Raw genomic sequence first — 18,193 nt, 5'->3', positions numbered from 1 at the left:
CCTTCTGGAATTTTGCCTCAAAAGTTCCTCTTTGCTTTCATAGGACCAGATCACATTTTCCCACATGCGTAGGGAGATTTCAACTCGTGTGTATTTGCAAAATGTAGATTTTAGTTGCATGTTTTTCTTTGTAAGATAAAAATTCTGTCTTGTGACTCTAGCTACATCCAATAAATATGAAGATGGAAAATAGTTGCCACACGTACCAAAGAGCCACTATAAAGTTACCAAAAAGTCCTGCAAATCCTTTGTTACTGTCAGTCCGTTGGCAGGCAGTTTAATTCTTTTTTTTTTAAATAAATATTGCCCCACATTATCTAATTTGTTTTTCATGTTCCAGTTCTTAGTAATATCTCTGTTATTCCATATTTAATGGATTGGAAATTATTTTGTACCCTTCATTTGATAGATACTTTTGAGGCTTTGAACCAGGGATGCTGAATGTGTTGATCACGATCGACGAGACAGCTTTGGTCGATCGCGTGACCCAAAAAAAAAAAAGACGTCAGCCCGTAATTCACCTCGTCATTTGATTTAGGTGTGGCGCGCGTCGATTGACTGACAGTCGGTTTGACCAATCCTGGTCTCTATTGACATGACACTGCACATGTGCACGTAAAGGCGTGTTCTAGCAAGCTTGCTTTCTGTCTCCTGCTTTCTCGACTGCAGTCGCGGCGATGGGCACCCCTTAACCCCACCGTGGCAGCGATACTCAGCATTCCCTCGAAATCATTGAAAACCTTCGGCCGCCAAAAATGGCCCAAAACTGCATTTTGAAGGTGGATCTGAAATTCTCTCATCACCAAACCTTTTTGTCCAAGACAGGCTCTAGTGATGACCAATGGAGAAACCATGACCTGCACAGTCCAAGAGGCCTTGACTGGATAAATAGGCACATATTCAGGTTAGCTGCAAGACGATAGCTGAACCAAAACTCACACTGCTAGCCTCATAAAGCAGCTCTTACTTTGCAGGCTGGAGAATCTTATTCTGCCCTTCCTGGGCATGCTTTAACACGACAAAAATGATTACCCTTATTTTATATTTATATACAACACATTTTAAAAATTGCCTGCTTAATGCTAACAATCAATGGTATCCCCTACTGACAGGCTAGCTAATATTAGCATTTGGTCAGGGGAGGAATTTACAGGAACTTCAAATAAGAAGTATTCACACAAACACATACACATTAGTAATATAACAATACTCATAATCATCTTAATTTTCCCAAGTATGTCAAAACACACAAAGAGTTTGTCAATTGACAGAGAATACTATTGAGACATAAAGGGAAAGGGAGTAAGGCTAGTAGTTTAGGAGCAGGGTTTAAATTATTTTACCATGGAGTAGATGGGAAGAGAAATTGAGTAGGCGTTATTTTAAAAGAAGAGCTGGCTAAGAATGTCTTGGAGGTGAAGAGTATCAAATTGAGTGATGAGGCTGAAATTTGAAATTGACGGTGTTATGTATAATGTGATTAGTTGGGTATGCCCCACAGGTAGGATGTGACCTAGAGTTGAAAGAGACATTTTGGAAGGAACTCGATAAAGTAGTTCTGAGCATCCCAGATAGAGAGAGAGTTGTGATTGGTGTATATTGTAATGGACATGTTCGTGAAGAAAACAGGGGCGACAAAGAAGTGATGGGTAAGTACGGCATCCAGGAAAGGAACTTTGAGGGACAGATGGTGGTGGACTTTGCAAAGATGGAAATGGCCGTAGTGAACACCTTTTTCCAGAAGAAGCAGGAACATAGAGTAACCTACAAGAGCGGAGGTAGAAGCACGGAGGTGGATTATATTCTATGCAGACAATGCAACCTGAAGGTGGTTACTGACTGTAAGGTAGTGGTAGGGGAGAGTTTAGCTCTTCAGCATAGGATGGTGGTGTGTAGGACGACTCTGGTGGTGGGTAGGAAGATTAAAAAGACAAAGGTGGAGCAGAGAACCATGTGGTGGAAGCTGAGAAAGGAAGAATGTTGTGCGGCCTTTCGGAAAGAGGTGAAGAGGCTCTCGATAGACAGGAGGAGCTCCCACAAGACTGAACTACTACAGCCAAGGTGATCAGAGAGACAGGCAGGAGAGTACTTAGTGTGTCTCCTGGTAGGAAAGGGGAGGAGACTTGGTGGTGGAACCCCAAAATACAGGAAGTCATTCAAGGAAAGAGATTAGCGAAATAAGTGGGACACTGAGAAGACTAAGAAGAGGCGAAAGGAATACATTGAGAGCGACGTAGGGCAAAGGTAGAGGTGGCGAAGGCTAAACAAGAGGAATATGACGACATGTACACCAGGTTGGAGAGGCAAGTAGGAGAAAAGGATCTCTGCAGGTTGGCCAGACAGAGATGGGAAGGATGTGCAGCAGGTAAGGGTGATGGAAGAGAGATGGAAATGTGTTGACTGGTGCCAATAGTGTGCTAAATAGATGGAAAGAATACTTTGAGAAGTTGATGAATGAAGACAATGAGAGAGAAGGAAGAGTTGAAGAGGCAAGTGCAAAGGACCAGGAAGTGGCAATGATTAGTAAGAGGGAAGTTCGAAAGCCACTAAAGAGGATAAAAAATGGAAAGGCAGTTGGTCCTGATGGCATACCTGTGGAGATATGGAAGCAATTTGGAGAGGTGGCTGTAGAGTTTTTGACTAACCTATTCAACAGAATACTAGCAGATGAGAAGATGCCTCAAGAATGGAGGAAAAGTGTGCTAGTTCCCATTTTTAAGAACAAAGTTGATGTGCAGAGCTGTGGAAATTATAGAGGAATAAAGTTGATGAGCTACATAATGAAGGTATGGGAAAGAGTAGTGGAGGCTAGACTCAGGACAGAACTAAGTATCTGCGAGCAACAGTATGGTTTCATGCCTAGAAAGAGTACCACAGATGGATTATTTGCCCCGAGGATGCTAGTGGAAAAGTACAGAGAAGGCCAGAAAGAGCTACATTGTGTCTAGAGATCAAGAGAAAGCCTATGACAGAATACCAAGAGAGGAACTGTGGTACTGCACGCGAAGGTCTGGTGTGATGGAGAAATATGTTAGAATAGTACAGGACATCTATAAGGGCTGCAGAACAGCGGTGCGATGTGCCGTATGTGTGTCATAAGAAATTAAGGTGGAAGTGGGACTGTATCAGGGATCTGCTTTGAGCCCCTTCCTGTTCGCAGTAATAATGGATAGGCTGACAGATGAGGTAAGACTGGAATCCCCTTGGACCATGATGTTGGCAGATGATATTGTGATTTGCAGTGAAAGCAGGGAGCAGGCGGAAGAACAATTAGAAAGATGGAGGCACGTACTGGAAAGGAGAGGAATGAAGATTAGCGGAAGTAAAACAGAATATATGTGCATGAATGAGAGGGGCGGTGGAGGAAGAGTGAAGCTCCAGCGAGAAGAGATAGCGAGGGTTGACTACTTGAAATACTTGGTCAACAATACAGAGCAATGGTGAGTGTGGGAAAGAAGGTGAGGTGTGCCTTAGGTTTGAAAGAAGAATTTAAGGCGGAGGTGGGACTGCATCAGGGATCAGCTCTGAGGGGGCACAGGGGGATCGGCCGGAGGGACCTACGGGGATGGTCAAGCCGGCTTGAGCAGGCTCACATGAAATGTTGGGTGGACACGCATTGTTCTGGGGAGCTTCAAAGAAACCGCAACAGGGTTAATCACCTCAGTGATGGGGAACGGACCAACAAACCTGGGAGCCAGCTTGCGGGACTCCATGTGGAGTGGGAGACCTTTCATCGACAGCCAGACGCGCTGGCTTACTTTATAGGTCGATACCGTACGAGGAGCCCTGTTTGTATCTGTCATAATTACGGGGAATGAGGCGCACGTGTGATTGCTGCCGGTGTGTGCCGTGTGGGGGACCGGCACAACCAGGACAACGACTGCCAGGGCCATGACACTGACAGATAAGGTTAGACTGGAATCTCCTTGGAGTATGATGTTCACAGATTATATTGTGATGTGGAGTGAAAGCAGGGAGCAGGTGGAGGAACAATTAGAAATATGGAGGAATACACTGGAAAGGAGAATAATGAAGATTAGCCGAAGTAAAACAGAATGTATGTGAGTGAATGAGAGGGGTGGAGGGGTAAGAGTTAGGCTTCAGGGATAAGAGATAGCAAGGGTGAACGACAACAAATATTTGGGGTCAACAATCCAAAGCAATGTGAGTGTGGTAAGGAAGTGAAGAAACGGGTCCAAGGGGGGTGGAACAGTTGGCGAAAGATGTCTGGTGTTCTATGTGACAGAAGAGTATCCGCCAGGATGAAGGGGAAAGTTTATAAAACAGTGGTCAGGCCGGCCATGATGTATGGATTAGAGACGGTGGCAATGAAGAGACAACAGGAAGCAGAACTGGAAGTGGCAGAAATGAGGATGTTGAGGTTCTCGCTAGGAGTGAGCATGTTAGATGGGATTAGAAATTAGCTCATTAGAGGGACAGCCAAAGTTGGGTGTTTTGGAAACAAGGTTCGAGAGAGCAGACTTCGATGGTTTGGACATGCCCAGAGGCGAGAGAGTGAATATATTGGTAGAAGGTTGCTGAGGATGGAGCTGCCAGGCAAAAGAGCGAGAGGAAGACCAAAGAGAAGGTTGATGGATGCTGTGAAGGAACACATGAGGACAGTTGGTGTTAGAGAAGAAGATGTAGGACAGCAGTGCCCAGACTTTTTTACCATAAGACCTACTTTTTAAGGAACCAGCAGCGGGGGCGCTAATGCCTTTTTTTTTTTTTTTTTTAGACCGACGAACAATGAAATAGAATGAACAAGCCACAAAGATCTACCCACTACAAAAATGCAAAATATATAGTATATTGAGGATTCTTTATGTGTAAATGTATGTTTGTGTGCCTTGCATAACCACATGAGCCAATATTGCACAACACATCACTATGAACATTTTTTGTGACTATCTGAGTTCACGTTGATGATCACTAAACACCATACGAATGAAAATGCACACCTGGGTTGTGTCACTCATGTAAGTGGATTCGTCCAACTGCAGTGAGAAACACTCACAATCTCCGATGTCCTTCCACAAATCAGCCATGGCTTCACAGCACCGTGTAACTGTACTCTACAGCTGCAAAGATTTTATTGAAGATAATATTTCCGCCTTATTTTTAAAAGATCTGAATGAGTCCGCTATGTCTCTTTTACCATCTCTCCATCTTGAAAGGACTTCTTGTTATTAATGATGATGCGACAAACCCAGAACAATGTTTCGGTGGTGGCTTTCACTGTTGAACTATATTGTGTGAAAAGTGACTGCTGTGCGGCCAATTGGGATTTTAGTTCGTTCACGTTTCTCATTCTCAGCTTACCTTTCGGCGGAATGTCATTGTCGTATTTTCCATAAACAGTTCGAAAATGCTGCTCTAAATTTCACTACACTGGCAGATGAGGCAAACGCAGTTCGAAAATAAATTGTGGAAAAAAAGTCCACCTATTATTCCGTTTGAAAGTGATATGTTTTTGTCTTCTTTACTCCAGCATCCATACTCATGTTTGATAAGATTTCTTAAGGGAGGGTTTAAAATAGGGGGGAACTCACTGACTAGCGTGTTTTCCTCTACTGTTGTTATTTGCACATGCGCGGTGAACTGAAGATTAGAAAAATACGGCTGATGTCTTATTTTTTTTCCACACGGCACACCGTCGCGATCGACCAAAACTGCCTGGCGATCGACGCATTGAGCACCCCTGACGTAATAGATGGGGCGATTCCTAATGGGAAAAGACGAAAAGGAAAAGAAGAAGAAGACATTGCGAGAACAGTCATGGAGCAATGAAAGGTTTCTTATAATCTGGCAATTATGGTACTTTTTTATGACAATTGTCCAAAAAGATGCAGCATGCTGTAGCAAATAGCACAGTTTGAATACCTGATTAAGCAATAGTCCAATGCAATGACTGTTGTGCAAAGGGAGCTGAGACTTCAAGAAATGTAAACTGTAGTGCAGAGGTCGGGAAACTTTTACACTGAGAGAGCCATAAAAATGTAATGTAAAATGTAATTCCAAAAGAGCCATCCATTATTTTTAAAACTAAATACAGGTGTCATGCATTTTATGTAGGACCAACACTTTAAGAGTACAATAAGTCTCTAAATTCATTTAAACATTATACTGTTGCTAACCAATGATGACAAAGTACTTTTTTCCATTAGTGCGACTTCTTTGCTGATTGTCGTCCGTTTCATACGTCATTAAATTAAACTTCATGCAGCCTTTGATACTTCCATCCACTATTCATGAATGTACGTTGGTCTTAATGGTTTTTTTATGTGAGAAAGACTTTTCAGATTCACACTGAAGGTAGAACCAAACATTTTCAGAACAACAATATTCGCATGCCGAAGTGTTTGGTATGTGACGGGAAGTGCGGTCCAACTTTTCACAATCAACTGGTCTGCAGGTTGAATTTTTTTCATTTGCCCCCACTTATGTGCGCTTGCCAACAATGCTTGCCGACATAGGTATGTCTTTATGTTAAAAAAAATAATTCCGGTGGTGGGCAGTGCATAAGCACTCTGTCATTATAAATCACATTGATAGGCTGCGTAAGGACTGTAACATTTGTAATGATGAGTGTACCCCTTTAACAGCAGAGGAGGGGTCGGTGCAAGGTAAACTCGTAACAAGAGTGTGGCCCAATAGTGTTGCCGTTCAACAGGGCGTTGTTAGAGAAAGTTACGTATGGTGCCAAAATGTTAAAAAAAAGACATCAGGGTGACGTCACTTCCCCAGTTGATCGTGATGGACACATTGGGCACCCCTGCTGTATACAGTATGTCGTTATGAGGTCTCTGCGAGCCATATGCAACCACCAAAAGAGCCAGGTGTAGCTCGCGAGCCATAGGTTCCCGACCCTTGCTGTAGTGCAATAATCTGGGACAATGTCAATTGTAAAATGTTGCAGATATTCCTCAGTCGATTGTTCAAGTGGTGCAGATGCACCAGTGACCAGTATTGGTCCCAGGCATGTATTCTTCCTAATCTGTGAAAAATGAGTTTATTAATATCACATTGTGACTAACTTTTTCTTGCTTTTTTTTTTTAAAGCTTACATCAAACAAGTAACTGTGCATGCATTATACCACACAGCTCCCAAGAAGGTGCACACAGCAGGAACAACACACATGAAATCATACAAAACATGTCCCGTTTTAGATCAATTGGGATAACCAATTTGTTTACCACCAGAAGAATGAAATGATTTTTTTTTTGACAACTGTAATAGACAAAATTAATACAGGAATTGCTAAAATGGCATTGTCAAGTTTGTAGCCATGAATGTATTTTTCTCAATTCATTATTTATTGTTATTCTTTTAATTGTTACTAATTTATTTGTGGTTTCTCTTTAAAGTAGAGTTTTGAATAATTATTTATCAATCATATATTCAATCAATATTAATAATAATATTAAGAAAAAATGATATCATTTTTTTCCCCTTATTCACTGAGCCCTAGTGTAGCATCCCCTGCCCCTTCACACCACACAGATGCACAAGAGCTGCAAAGCACACCCAACCATAGATTATCATTTAGCCAATAACACTCACTATAAATATCCATCCATCCCTTTTCTTTGCCGCTTATCCTCACGAGGGTCGCGGGGAGTGCTGGAGCCTATCCCAGCTGTCAATGGGCAGGAGGCAGGGTACACCTTGAACTGGCTGCCAGCCAATTGCAAGGCACATAGAGACAAACAGTCACACTCACAATCACACCTCGGGGCAATTTTGAGTGTCCAATTAATATTGCATGTTTTTTGGGACGTGGGAGGAAACCAGAGTGCCAGGAGAAAACCCACGCAGGCACAGGGAGAACATGCAAACTCCAAGGCCAACGCTTTACCAGCTGAGCCACCATGCCGCGACCATAAATATATTTAAATACAAGTATTTACAGCTGATATATCGATCAATATCCGTAGCAGATATCACACTCCAATTATCGGTATTGGAATAATCATCTTAAAAAGCTGGACGGAGTTGTAAAGTCAATGCTAAGTAAAAATATTGATAATTTCATAATTGATTTATTCTTTCAAGCATTATATTTTGTGCAATTGCAGTGCCTTGATTTTAGCAAGGTTAGCACAGTCATTGCCACAAATGAAATTGCACTAATAATTTCTTAAATAGGCTTAAATAAGACAGGATACAGATGCTAAACTTGGAATAATCACTAAAAATGAACATATCATGAATATTCGGGGCCAGTACAAGTTCTAATAGGGCCACCACAACTTAGCTCATGGCCACCATTCAAAAAGGCTTCATGTCAGACACTCTTCAGTATAGACTCCTGGTCACCTGTGTCTAGATACGGTTGTGGCTGCAGCTATGGAGAAACGCTTGCTTCGTCCATGTGCTCACAGAGAACTATAATCACAGTGACTGGATTTAGGAGATTAAACTCATGACTAATCAAGTCCTGAGCAGAGAGTCCCTCACATGCCAACTATCTTCACACTGAGCAGCCTTGCCTCCCAGCCAAAGAGGACTCATTATATGGCTCTGCAATGTTCTTCCAGTCCTCCAATTTGACGTCTCCACTTTTTTTTTTCTTCTTGTCTTATTTTCTCAAAGATGATGAGCACTTTTTCACCCAGCTGCTACAACCCTACATCTTCACATGGTGTATACATAGATAAGCCTGTCATACACAGGCTTTAGCAATTTGGTGGCATCTTTGTTTACAAGGTGTGTCAGAAAACTTTCAGAATTGTCACAAAAGATATATTTCAAATCTAATCTACAAAATAAAAGTGGTCCCGTTTAAAGTATTCCGCTTGGTCCTTAATGCACCTTCTCAGGGATCTCAGCCACACCTTCATGCACTGTTGGTAGGATTCTTCGAGAATTCTTTGCAGCTCCATTGTCATTGCCATCTTGTCGTCATCCATGTCTTCAAAACTGGACCCGTAGATGTTGACTTGGCCACGAGTTGCCCTGCCACAACTCGCTTCTTCTTGCATAGTTAATGAAACAAGCACCACAGGGTATCCTTGTAGATGTGCTGGTTGATCGTCTTGCCCATATTTAAAGGGAAAAGTAGCTTGTGGGTAGGCCTTGAAATACATGTTTTTCTGGAATAAGTCCTGAAACTGAAAGCGGCCATAGATGACACTAGGTAAGTAATAGAAGTAGAGACAATTGTTACTGTATGTAAGCTACAGATGGCTAATATACATAATCCATGAACTATGACTCGTAGCATAAAATATTGAGCTGTTACCCATCCTTATATGCTGCAGGGAACATGAACAGATTTGGAACTTGTAACTTGTCAACGGAAGTAGACTTCATACTGATTTTATCATCATTTGATAACTGGTAATTTATGATGCTCATCTTTAATGTGATAATTTGGTTAGCCGATCACTGATGTCATTGATTGGCTCCACTAAACACATTTACTCCACGTTGCCATCGTGATCAGAATATCTGAATCCAAATGCTAGTTTAGATTTTTTTTGGTAGTAATATATACTTTTTTTTTTTTTTTGCATCACAGAGGAGCAACTGGTGAGAGCATTGGCCTCACCGTTCTGAGGACTGGGGTTCAAATCCCAGCCCTGCTTGTGTGGAGTTTGCATGTTCTCACCATGCCTGCATGGATTTTGTCCGGGCACTACGGTGTTCTCCCACATCTCAAAAACATGCGTTAATTCCAAACTCTAAATTGCCTCTAGGCGTAATTGTGAGTGCAACTGTTGTCTGTCTCTATGTGCCCTGCGATTGGCAGGAGACCAGTCCAGGGTATAGCCTTCCTCCTCCCCGATGATAGCTGGGATAGGCTCCAGCACTCCCGTGAGCCTTATGGGGATAAGTGGGTCAGAAAATGGATGGATGGATGAATATATATTTTTTATGTATTTTGATGTAGGACTGTAAATATCTGACGGGCAATAAAGTTATGTAAGCTATACATGTTGACGGCATGGGGCAGACAGCACATCTGAGACACACAACACATAATGCCCTGATCAGATTAGACAAATGTGCTCTTTCACCATTGCACTATGTCATACTACTGCAATAAAATCTTCTGTTTTGATCTCCCCGTCACGTTTTTTTTTTTTTTTTAATGATCTTTGGGCTTTATCTTGTCAACACAAATGCTACCAGAAGCACTCATTATCCTGACGGTGACAACAAGAAGCCAAGTTAGCGCAAGATATGGCTAGCACTCGTCCTGGTGGTTCTATGTAAACATGTTGCCTTTCTGTCAAATCATGTTCTACAATTTCATTGCGGGTGAAGTAGTTAATCGATTATTGTTTTTTGTTTTGTTTTTTAACTTGCTGATCGATGATTGGCCCCAAAAATCCTGATCCTGTCAAGCCTAACAGGAAGCCATTCTTACATGAACACATCTTTGTTCAGTCATGGACATTCTGGATTACTTAAGAATGTCCAACCATTAAACGAGTAACTCAAACTGCCATGTAACAGCCGTTTATAAAGCATTTTTATGATTTTCCAACAAAACAGAGTATTTTATATTTAATTAACCTATTAATGCTAAACCTGTCACTTTTGCTTCCTTATGCTGCTCTATTAAACAGGCTTAGCACCAATCACCACTATGTGACAAGACTTAGAATCTTGTCTTGCCGCAGCTGAGACCTTAGTTGGCTTAAGACTAAAAGATAGTGACATTGTTAACCGACTTGAATAATACATTATAGTGTGTAAGTGTAGTGCATGGCTGAGTATTTAATGCTTAGGTGTGCAAAGCTGCTCAGTGGAATGGAGTTTCCCTACAGTTTGACAGACATCACACGTTTAAAACCACTGGGTGTTTGAATACAGTACTTATTTATTTGTTACCACACAGTCAGCTGTGATAACTTAATAACAAATGAGAGCTGCACCATTTAAAGCTCTATGCGATTCGATCATATTATGCTGGTTGTAACCAATTATACACTCCAAATCCCCCAAATGATTTTTACATTCATTAATTTTGCACTCATAAAAGGGGAACTCTCATCTCAATAAATTCAAGCAGACAAGTTCAGATCCTAAAAAATTGGATGTCTGTCTTATCAGAGGTAAGTTTCTCATCAAAGCCAACAGATATTTCAGCATTTATGTGTACAGTATTCAAGTTATCTGCAAATCATAATCATAACCGTGTTTAATTTATTTACTACTACCATGTAATTAAGCTTGTCGTGATGGCTCATTGAATTGGACTTTATCACAATTTTATCAGACACAAGTCACTTCTTACTGTCAAGCCCCATCGGAACAGGAGTAGGACCCAAATGCAGGACTCAGACGATGCAAGGTAGTTCAGGGAGAAACGTTTATTATATCGTGGTCGGGGATCGGGCAGGCAGTCAGGTGCAGCAGCGGTAGTTGGGACGTCGGGCGAAGAGAGCAGGTGAGCGGGCAGGCAGTAGCGGTACACAGGAGAACGATCAAAGCAGGCAGAAGTATCAAAGGAGTCAGGCTTCCAAGGTTGGTCGGAGAACAGGCGAAGGTCGATACACACGGGTTGTCGATCAGGGATGCTGGAGCACTCGAACGGGACATGAAGCTCAACGAACTGGCGCCGGCCAGTCGTCATTGGGGTCATATAAATACACAGCATAATCAGGCTGCATGAGGCGCAGGTGTGCACCTCCCAATCAGCGCAACCGTGCGGACACCCGCACAGCCCGGGCTGGAGCGGCAGGATCATGACAACTTACATCACTCACATTAAAACTAAAGTGACTGCACACTTTCTCCGAGGCGGTCACCTTCTTCATAGCCACAGCCCCAAAAAGACCAAACTCAAGATAAATGAAGTTATTTCTCACAACATCTAGTAGCAACTACATAGATGGTTAAATCCACCATTTACAAAATTGAATGAGGGCTTGTCGAATAGTCCATGAAATCATGATTCTCTCTGTGACAGTTCTGCTATGATCTTTTTTTTTGGATCCGTCTTAATGCAAATACAAACAGATTCAAAACAGTTTTAGCTGATCTGATTAAATGGGACATTGATGTGAATTGATCATTTGATTGTCTCTGGTGGTCACAGTTATCTGTCTCATGATAATATTTGACCTTACGCCAAGCACATTAGCCAGAGAACATCCCTCACACCGGTTTGCTCATAATAGTGATGAGAAGGGTCAGCCAAAATTGGGGCGGCAGGATTTGGATGTTGGTACTGGCTTGAACGGAGAGACGGACGGACGGACGGACGGATGATCCATCCATCCATCCATCCAAATAGAGCATACAGGAAATAGTTGCAATTAACAGGAAATAATACTAAATTGATTTCTATAAAATTTTGTAGCAAGATCGCCTATGGGATATTAATTGTTGGCAAAGGATGGAAAAAAGATTTTTACTGTTGAGTCATTATTCCACCAATTAATCAATCCATCCGCCAGAATCATAATGGTAGAGCCCGCCTATTCATCAGTCTCCGTGAACCAGGAAGTAGTCATCTAATGAACAAACAACTGCGTGACAACTTGGTAGCATCAACAGATTACAAACACAAAGATTAAAAGTATTGACCAGGACGGCATAAAAAATAGAATCAATAATGAAGAAAAGAAGCAGAACATAGTTTTTACAAGACAGTTAATAGTTTGAATTTCCTGACTTTTGCGTTTCAGATGACGATCGATAATCAAGTAACCAGCTAATCCCCAGAGCCTACTGCCCTCTACCATGTCCCACTCCCAGCACTCGCAGCGAGGTGCCCATGGGCGTGCCATGAGCTCTGAGGAGAGGAGCTCAGTGATGGTCAACAAGGCCTCCACACCGGTGCACAAGAGTGCATCATCCTCTTCTTCATCCCAGCGCGACAGTCGGCAGGTACGTTACCTCAAAAGACCCAACAAGCATGGTAGTTGTTAGAAAAGAAGCAGTGAGGCCAAAAAATTTAATCACGTGTATTTTATCGAAATAGTAATGTTTGGGTAGTTGGAAGGGTGAAAAACTGATTAGAGCATCTACCGCACAGTTCTGATAACCTGTGTGGAGTTTGTATATTCTACCCTATCCCTGTGTGGGTCCTCTCCAGCCACTCCGGTTTCCTTCAAAATCCCAAAAACATGCATTAATTGAAGAATCTAAAATGTGTGAATGTGTGTGGGAATGGTTGTTTGTATACATGTGCCCCGCAATTGGCTGGCAACCAGTTCAGGGTGTACACTGCCTCCTGGCTGAAGATAGCTGGGATAGGCTCCAGCACTCCCGCGACACTTGTGAGGATAAGCGGCAAAGAAAATTGGATGGATGGATGGATGGATGGATGGATATTTTGGGTATCAGATGGACATCAGGATTTGACAGCTTAGTCCTTGCAGTTTTTGTAATCCTATCACTCATTTGCCCATGGCTTGCCAATTGACATGGAAGCAGTTTTGCAAAATTGCTACTTGGCAAAAAAAGAAAAAAAAATCTGTCCCTCACTGCAGTTAAATGTCAGTTTCTGAAGGTTTATGGCAGTCATGCTGCTCCCATACAATCAGTGGCAAGTTTCTCGTTTCAGCATGTTCTTGATGACATAGGAGTAAAGCTTTCCATTACCGTCACTGATGAAAACATCAGACTTCCAAAGCAGGCATTTCCGCAAAGACGTGGAAAGTCCATCTGGAGGGCTCCAATGGAATTCTGCATTAACAAAAGTTGGATTCAGGAGATGCTTCAAAGCGTGATATACAGTAGCTTTATCCGTACCAACCTCAGGTTGTTCAAAGGCTGAAAAGCTATTATCACTCTCTGAAGCATTCGCTGAATCAAGCTTTTGTGTGGCTGCTGAGTTGCAGCCCTCTGGATAGATTTTCCAATGCGTTACGCGATTACTCGCTCGAAGAGTTCGACGTTTTCATTAGTAATGGTAGGCCTTCCACTGTGGCAAGAAGTATGCTATGGATAGCCTAAACTCGAGCATGCATCGGAGCAGTATGAGAGCCATACAGCTTCTCAAACTGGCACAGAAGAACTTCTTGACGGGCTGCACTTTTTTACATTTTTATGAAAACAAAGATTATGAAATGTTATCTCGCACAAGATAGTCAAGGTAGCTTTTCAAAGCTCAACCAGTCTTCAAACTTTCAGGCATCGTTGTGCTGTCAAAAAAATAACTTAACTATTCTTTTAAATTACAGTCTTTAAAGGTCGCATCCATGATACCTGATCACATTTTGTAAGAGGTGTAACAAAAGCAAACAATTTCACTCTTCTGACTGACTGTAACCCATTTTACTACTGAATGAAAGCGGAAGCTATGGCATTACTTTTATATCGGCACCAGGTTCTGAATGTTTCATGAGAGACTGGTGGGGGCTGGGTGCTCTTTTGGTCATGTGGCATGCTGTGGTATGCTGCATGGGAGCTTGTGTTCTCATTGGAGTGCTCTCAAGGGGAAAGGGAGTTGGTTTGATGAGAGCTGGAGCCTGTTTGGAAGCGCACAGTTGAATCCTTGATGCAGGATAATGCAGACAGTTAAACCTCCTCCTCCTCCCCTGTTCAATATTTCTTAATGACGCTTGATAACAATGTCTTCCTGGGTGAAAGGGTAGAGTATTCCATCAACTGAAATTACAATTATCTACTTATTCACCTTTTCTAATTCATCTCTTAAAAATGTCCTTTAAAGAAGGTCAGGAAGTGCCAAAGCTGCAGCCACAGAAATTCAAGAAATTCAATCTTTGTCTCTTTAGTAGAAAGCTCGAAGTTAGAGAAGAGAGCTGAGATGTGTAGGAATGTACTACATTTACTCCCTCCGTTAGTTTACTCAAGTAGCATTTTTGATAAATTGTAGTTGTCAGAGTAGGTTGAATGCAGTACAGTACATGTACTCCGTTACCAAGATCTATAGAGCTCGTGTACCTACGTCACCAAAATCATGTAACTGGCCATATTGCCGATCAAGCTAAGCATCGTTCAATGCTAAGTCGGTTGGAGATGACACGAAAATACCTCTCCCGGAGTTTTGTCTGATACCGTTAAACATGTAGAAAGTGATAATAAACAAAGGTACATGGAAAAATGACAGACACTTGGCATAGAGGACCCATATTAAATGCCGAAGTCAGTGTTTTTGCTAATAAGAAATTGGATCGTTAACCCGCTTCCGCTTGTCTTGGACAACTGGATCTACAAATGTATATGGTGAGTAAGTCTTCGAGATTTACACGGAAGAGTTTGAAAGCCTAGAAAAGTCTGGACGCATACAAATACTTCATTGCTGGATCTGTTCTCAATCAAGAATAAATCCCACATAGTGATGGAGCCCCTCAGATTTTTTCAATACAAATACCAATATTTAAATAAAGGACCCCTCGTTTTACACAAACTCACATTCATTACCTATGATTGGGGAAAAAAAAAAGACTGAGTCGGCTCCTCCACACATGGAGGTGTGTTGCGGCCACACGTTAAACTTTGGTAAACCTTTCCGTGACAGACTTTTTTTTAAAAATATGCATTGTTCTCAAATGAGTCCAATGCGTTTTTAAAAAAAGAAAATAAACTGCTGGGATAGGCTTCAGCCCCCGTACACGGAAACGTGTTGCGGCCACACGTGAACCTACATAAACCTCAGTGTGACCGACGGTTTATTTTCTTTTTTTAAATACGCATTGGACTCATTTGAGAACAATGCATATTTAAAAAAAAAAAGTCTATCACGGACAGGTGTACCGAAGTTACTAACTTGAGAACAATGCATATATGTCGGGGAGAGGTTTACTGAAGTTTAACGTGGCTGCAACATGCTTCCATGTACGTTCGAGACGACTGCCTGTCCTTTTTTTTTTTTTTCATTATTTTATTTGAAACGCATTGTTCTCGAATGAGCCAATTTGGGATCATAAATACTTCTTGAGAATTTGAGATTGAAAAGAATAATTCCTACCTGACGTGAAGTGATCGCTACACAGACGTGTGTATTTGGTTGGGCATCATCCATCACGTTTAATTGCCGAAATCCATCGATCTTTTCTGGTCTTTTCAGCTGGTATTCTATTGAATGACCTCTTTGAATATCTGTCTCATCTGTTATAACAACCAACAGCACAACAACTCTCAGGCATTGTGAATATTGTGCTCCGGTTCAATGTCCCCCCACTCTCTTGAGCAGCTCTTTTTGACCGGCAATATGGGGCCGTCAAAATGGTGAGGTCACGTGCACGAGCTCTATACAAATTTCAGATGTTTATTTATTTATTTGGCTGTGAATATATTAGAGATATTAAATGATAAAATACAATAGCCCTATTTTATGTTCATAAGTAACTAAAACATTTCGGGGGCGCGTTAATCGTGTTGACACAGGCACTGCATACACACTGCACGTTCACACTTTATTTATAGTTTAGTTTTTAGTTGTAATTCATTTGATGTTCATGCTCTGCCAAATCAGAAGTTACTCACCATTTACTCAGTACATGAGTATTTTTTTTCCTGCTGAGTACTAACAAGTAATTGTGGGGAGGAGAACTTTTTACTTTTATTTGAGCCAAGTTTCTTTCAAGTAACAGTCCTCATACTTGAGTACAGCATTTGGCTACTTTACCCACCTCTGTTAGAGAGCATTGTATTTATGGTAAAGTAATACGTACTAGTAATGCTCTAGATCTGGTAAAAGGTGGAGAGGATTTCCCACAGTCAATCCAGGTACAGTTCATTGTTTATCAACCACACAGGTAATTCGGAGGATTGTTGAGGAAATGTTTTGACTTTTCTGTACATTTTTCCCACATATTTATGAAATATACAATCTCGACTCAATATCGACAAATATTCATTCATTTCATGCATAAATGCATGCAAATGGCTACGTTGGAAGAGTGGATGTTGAACCTTTAGCCTGTACATTGCTGATGCTGATGGTACTATTGAGTATTTTCTGTGCATGTTAACGAGTCAGTTTATGCTCACAAAGGAGGCACAGAAGACACGTGGGAAAGTGTTAGGCTAGTTTGGCTGGGACTCAGTTTTTGTCAAATAAATAATAGCTGGGCTTTTTTTTTTTTTTAGTTAGTTAGGAAACCTAAATGAGATTCAGCCCCCATTTTCAAACCAATACTTGACACGTTCCTCATCTGCTGACAGCTACTGTTCATTCTGCACGTCCTGCAAAGAGCAGTGACTTGCTCGTACTGATATTGTGGGTTATGTGTTAATTTGTCCGTGTCCAACTTTGTATTTGTTAGTGGCTAACTAAAATCATTATGGAGGAATAAGTCATGATTTTAAATAACATTTAATTTGAGTTAAGGAATATCTCCAGGAAACTCTACCTTCCTTATTTTCTTTTCTGTATTACTTGTCCTCATTGGGGTAGCGGGTGGGCTGTAGCTAACTCAGCTGATTTTGTCTATTCACATTTACACTGATGGGCACTCTTTTCGTCTTCAATTAATTAATTTAACGTTCATGTTTTTGGAATATGGTTGAAAGCCAGAGTACAATAAGGAAAACCCACACTAATCCATCAAAATTTTTTTAACGCCACTCAGCAGGGCCTGAGTCGAGATTGAAACCCAGAACCTCTCGACGGTCAGGCAGATGTGCAGGCATCCAACCACAAGGCAGTTATTGCAGCTTTTGTGTATCACAATTGGTCTTTTCCTCTTCCATGACCAGTTACTACTGTCGCTTTGACACACATAAAGGTTGGATTATACTCCCTAAAGGACACTTACACTGCATGCACATCTGCTCTTGAACTGACAATTCCAACAGACGTACCAGTGTGCTGCCATTTTTTTAATCATCATTACTTGTCTGATGAGATGTTTGGCCTCCATAATCACCCTTGAATTCTGAATAGTGCAGAAGTGTTGGAATTCCTTTGGTAATGCTACTTGGTACTCCCTCAGACTCAGCGACATTTACTCCTTTGCAGGCATTGTAGAAGCAGATGTGCACATGAAAAACTCAGCAGAAGTGGGACACTGCACTGATATTTATAGTGCTGATTTAGCTTAACATGTCCAGGAGGAGTGCTTGTCCTTGCGCACCAAGAGTGTTACGGTAATAATTTAATTCATTGTCGGCATAAAAATGGGTACAATCCTCTCTGCAGGTTGGGAATGAAAAGACTTGATTAGATCATTAGGTGTTAAAGTTGCCGTAACATAAAATATTGCTTCTCACACCCCCAAAAAAAAAACTGTGACGTGATCAAGTGAAAGTAAGGGGGGTGGA

At 41.5% G+C, this 18,193-nt stretch overlaps 1 protein-coding gene across 4 annotated transcripts in view; it reads left to right on the top strand.

Annotated features, from left to right (window-relative positions):
- The window catches only part of osbpl6 (oxysterol binding protein-like 6), a 41,815-nt gene that overhangs the window by 4,445 nt on the left and 19,177 nt on the right, over nucleotides 1-18,193 (top strand). For all 4 annotated transcript variants that reach the window (XM_061840927.1, XM_061840929.1, XM_061840928.1 and 1 more), the window contains exon 2: nucleotides 12,646-12,847. In XM_061840927.1, the coding sequence (XP_061696911.1) occupies nucleotides 12,701-12,847 (147 nt within the window). In that variant the 5' untranslated portion in view covers nucleotides 12,646-12,700. The remainder of the gene's footprint in view (nucleotides 1-12,645; nucleotides 12,848-18,193) is intronic.

Source organism: Syngnathoides biaculeatus, chromosome 14 (assembly GCF_019802595.1).
Source record: "Syngnathoides biaculeatus isolate LvHL_M chromosome 14, ASM1980259v1, whole genome shotgun sequence".
In the NCBI taxonomy this organism is placed as follows: Eukaryota; Metazoa; Chordata; class Actinopteri; order Syngnathiformes; family Syngnathidae; genus Syngnathoides; species Syngnathoides biaculeatus.
Note: the sequence above shows the minus strand (reverse complement) of the source record. Positions and strands in the feature narration are given on the sequence as shown.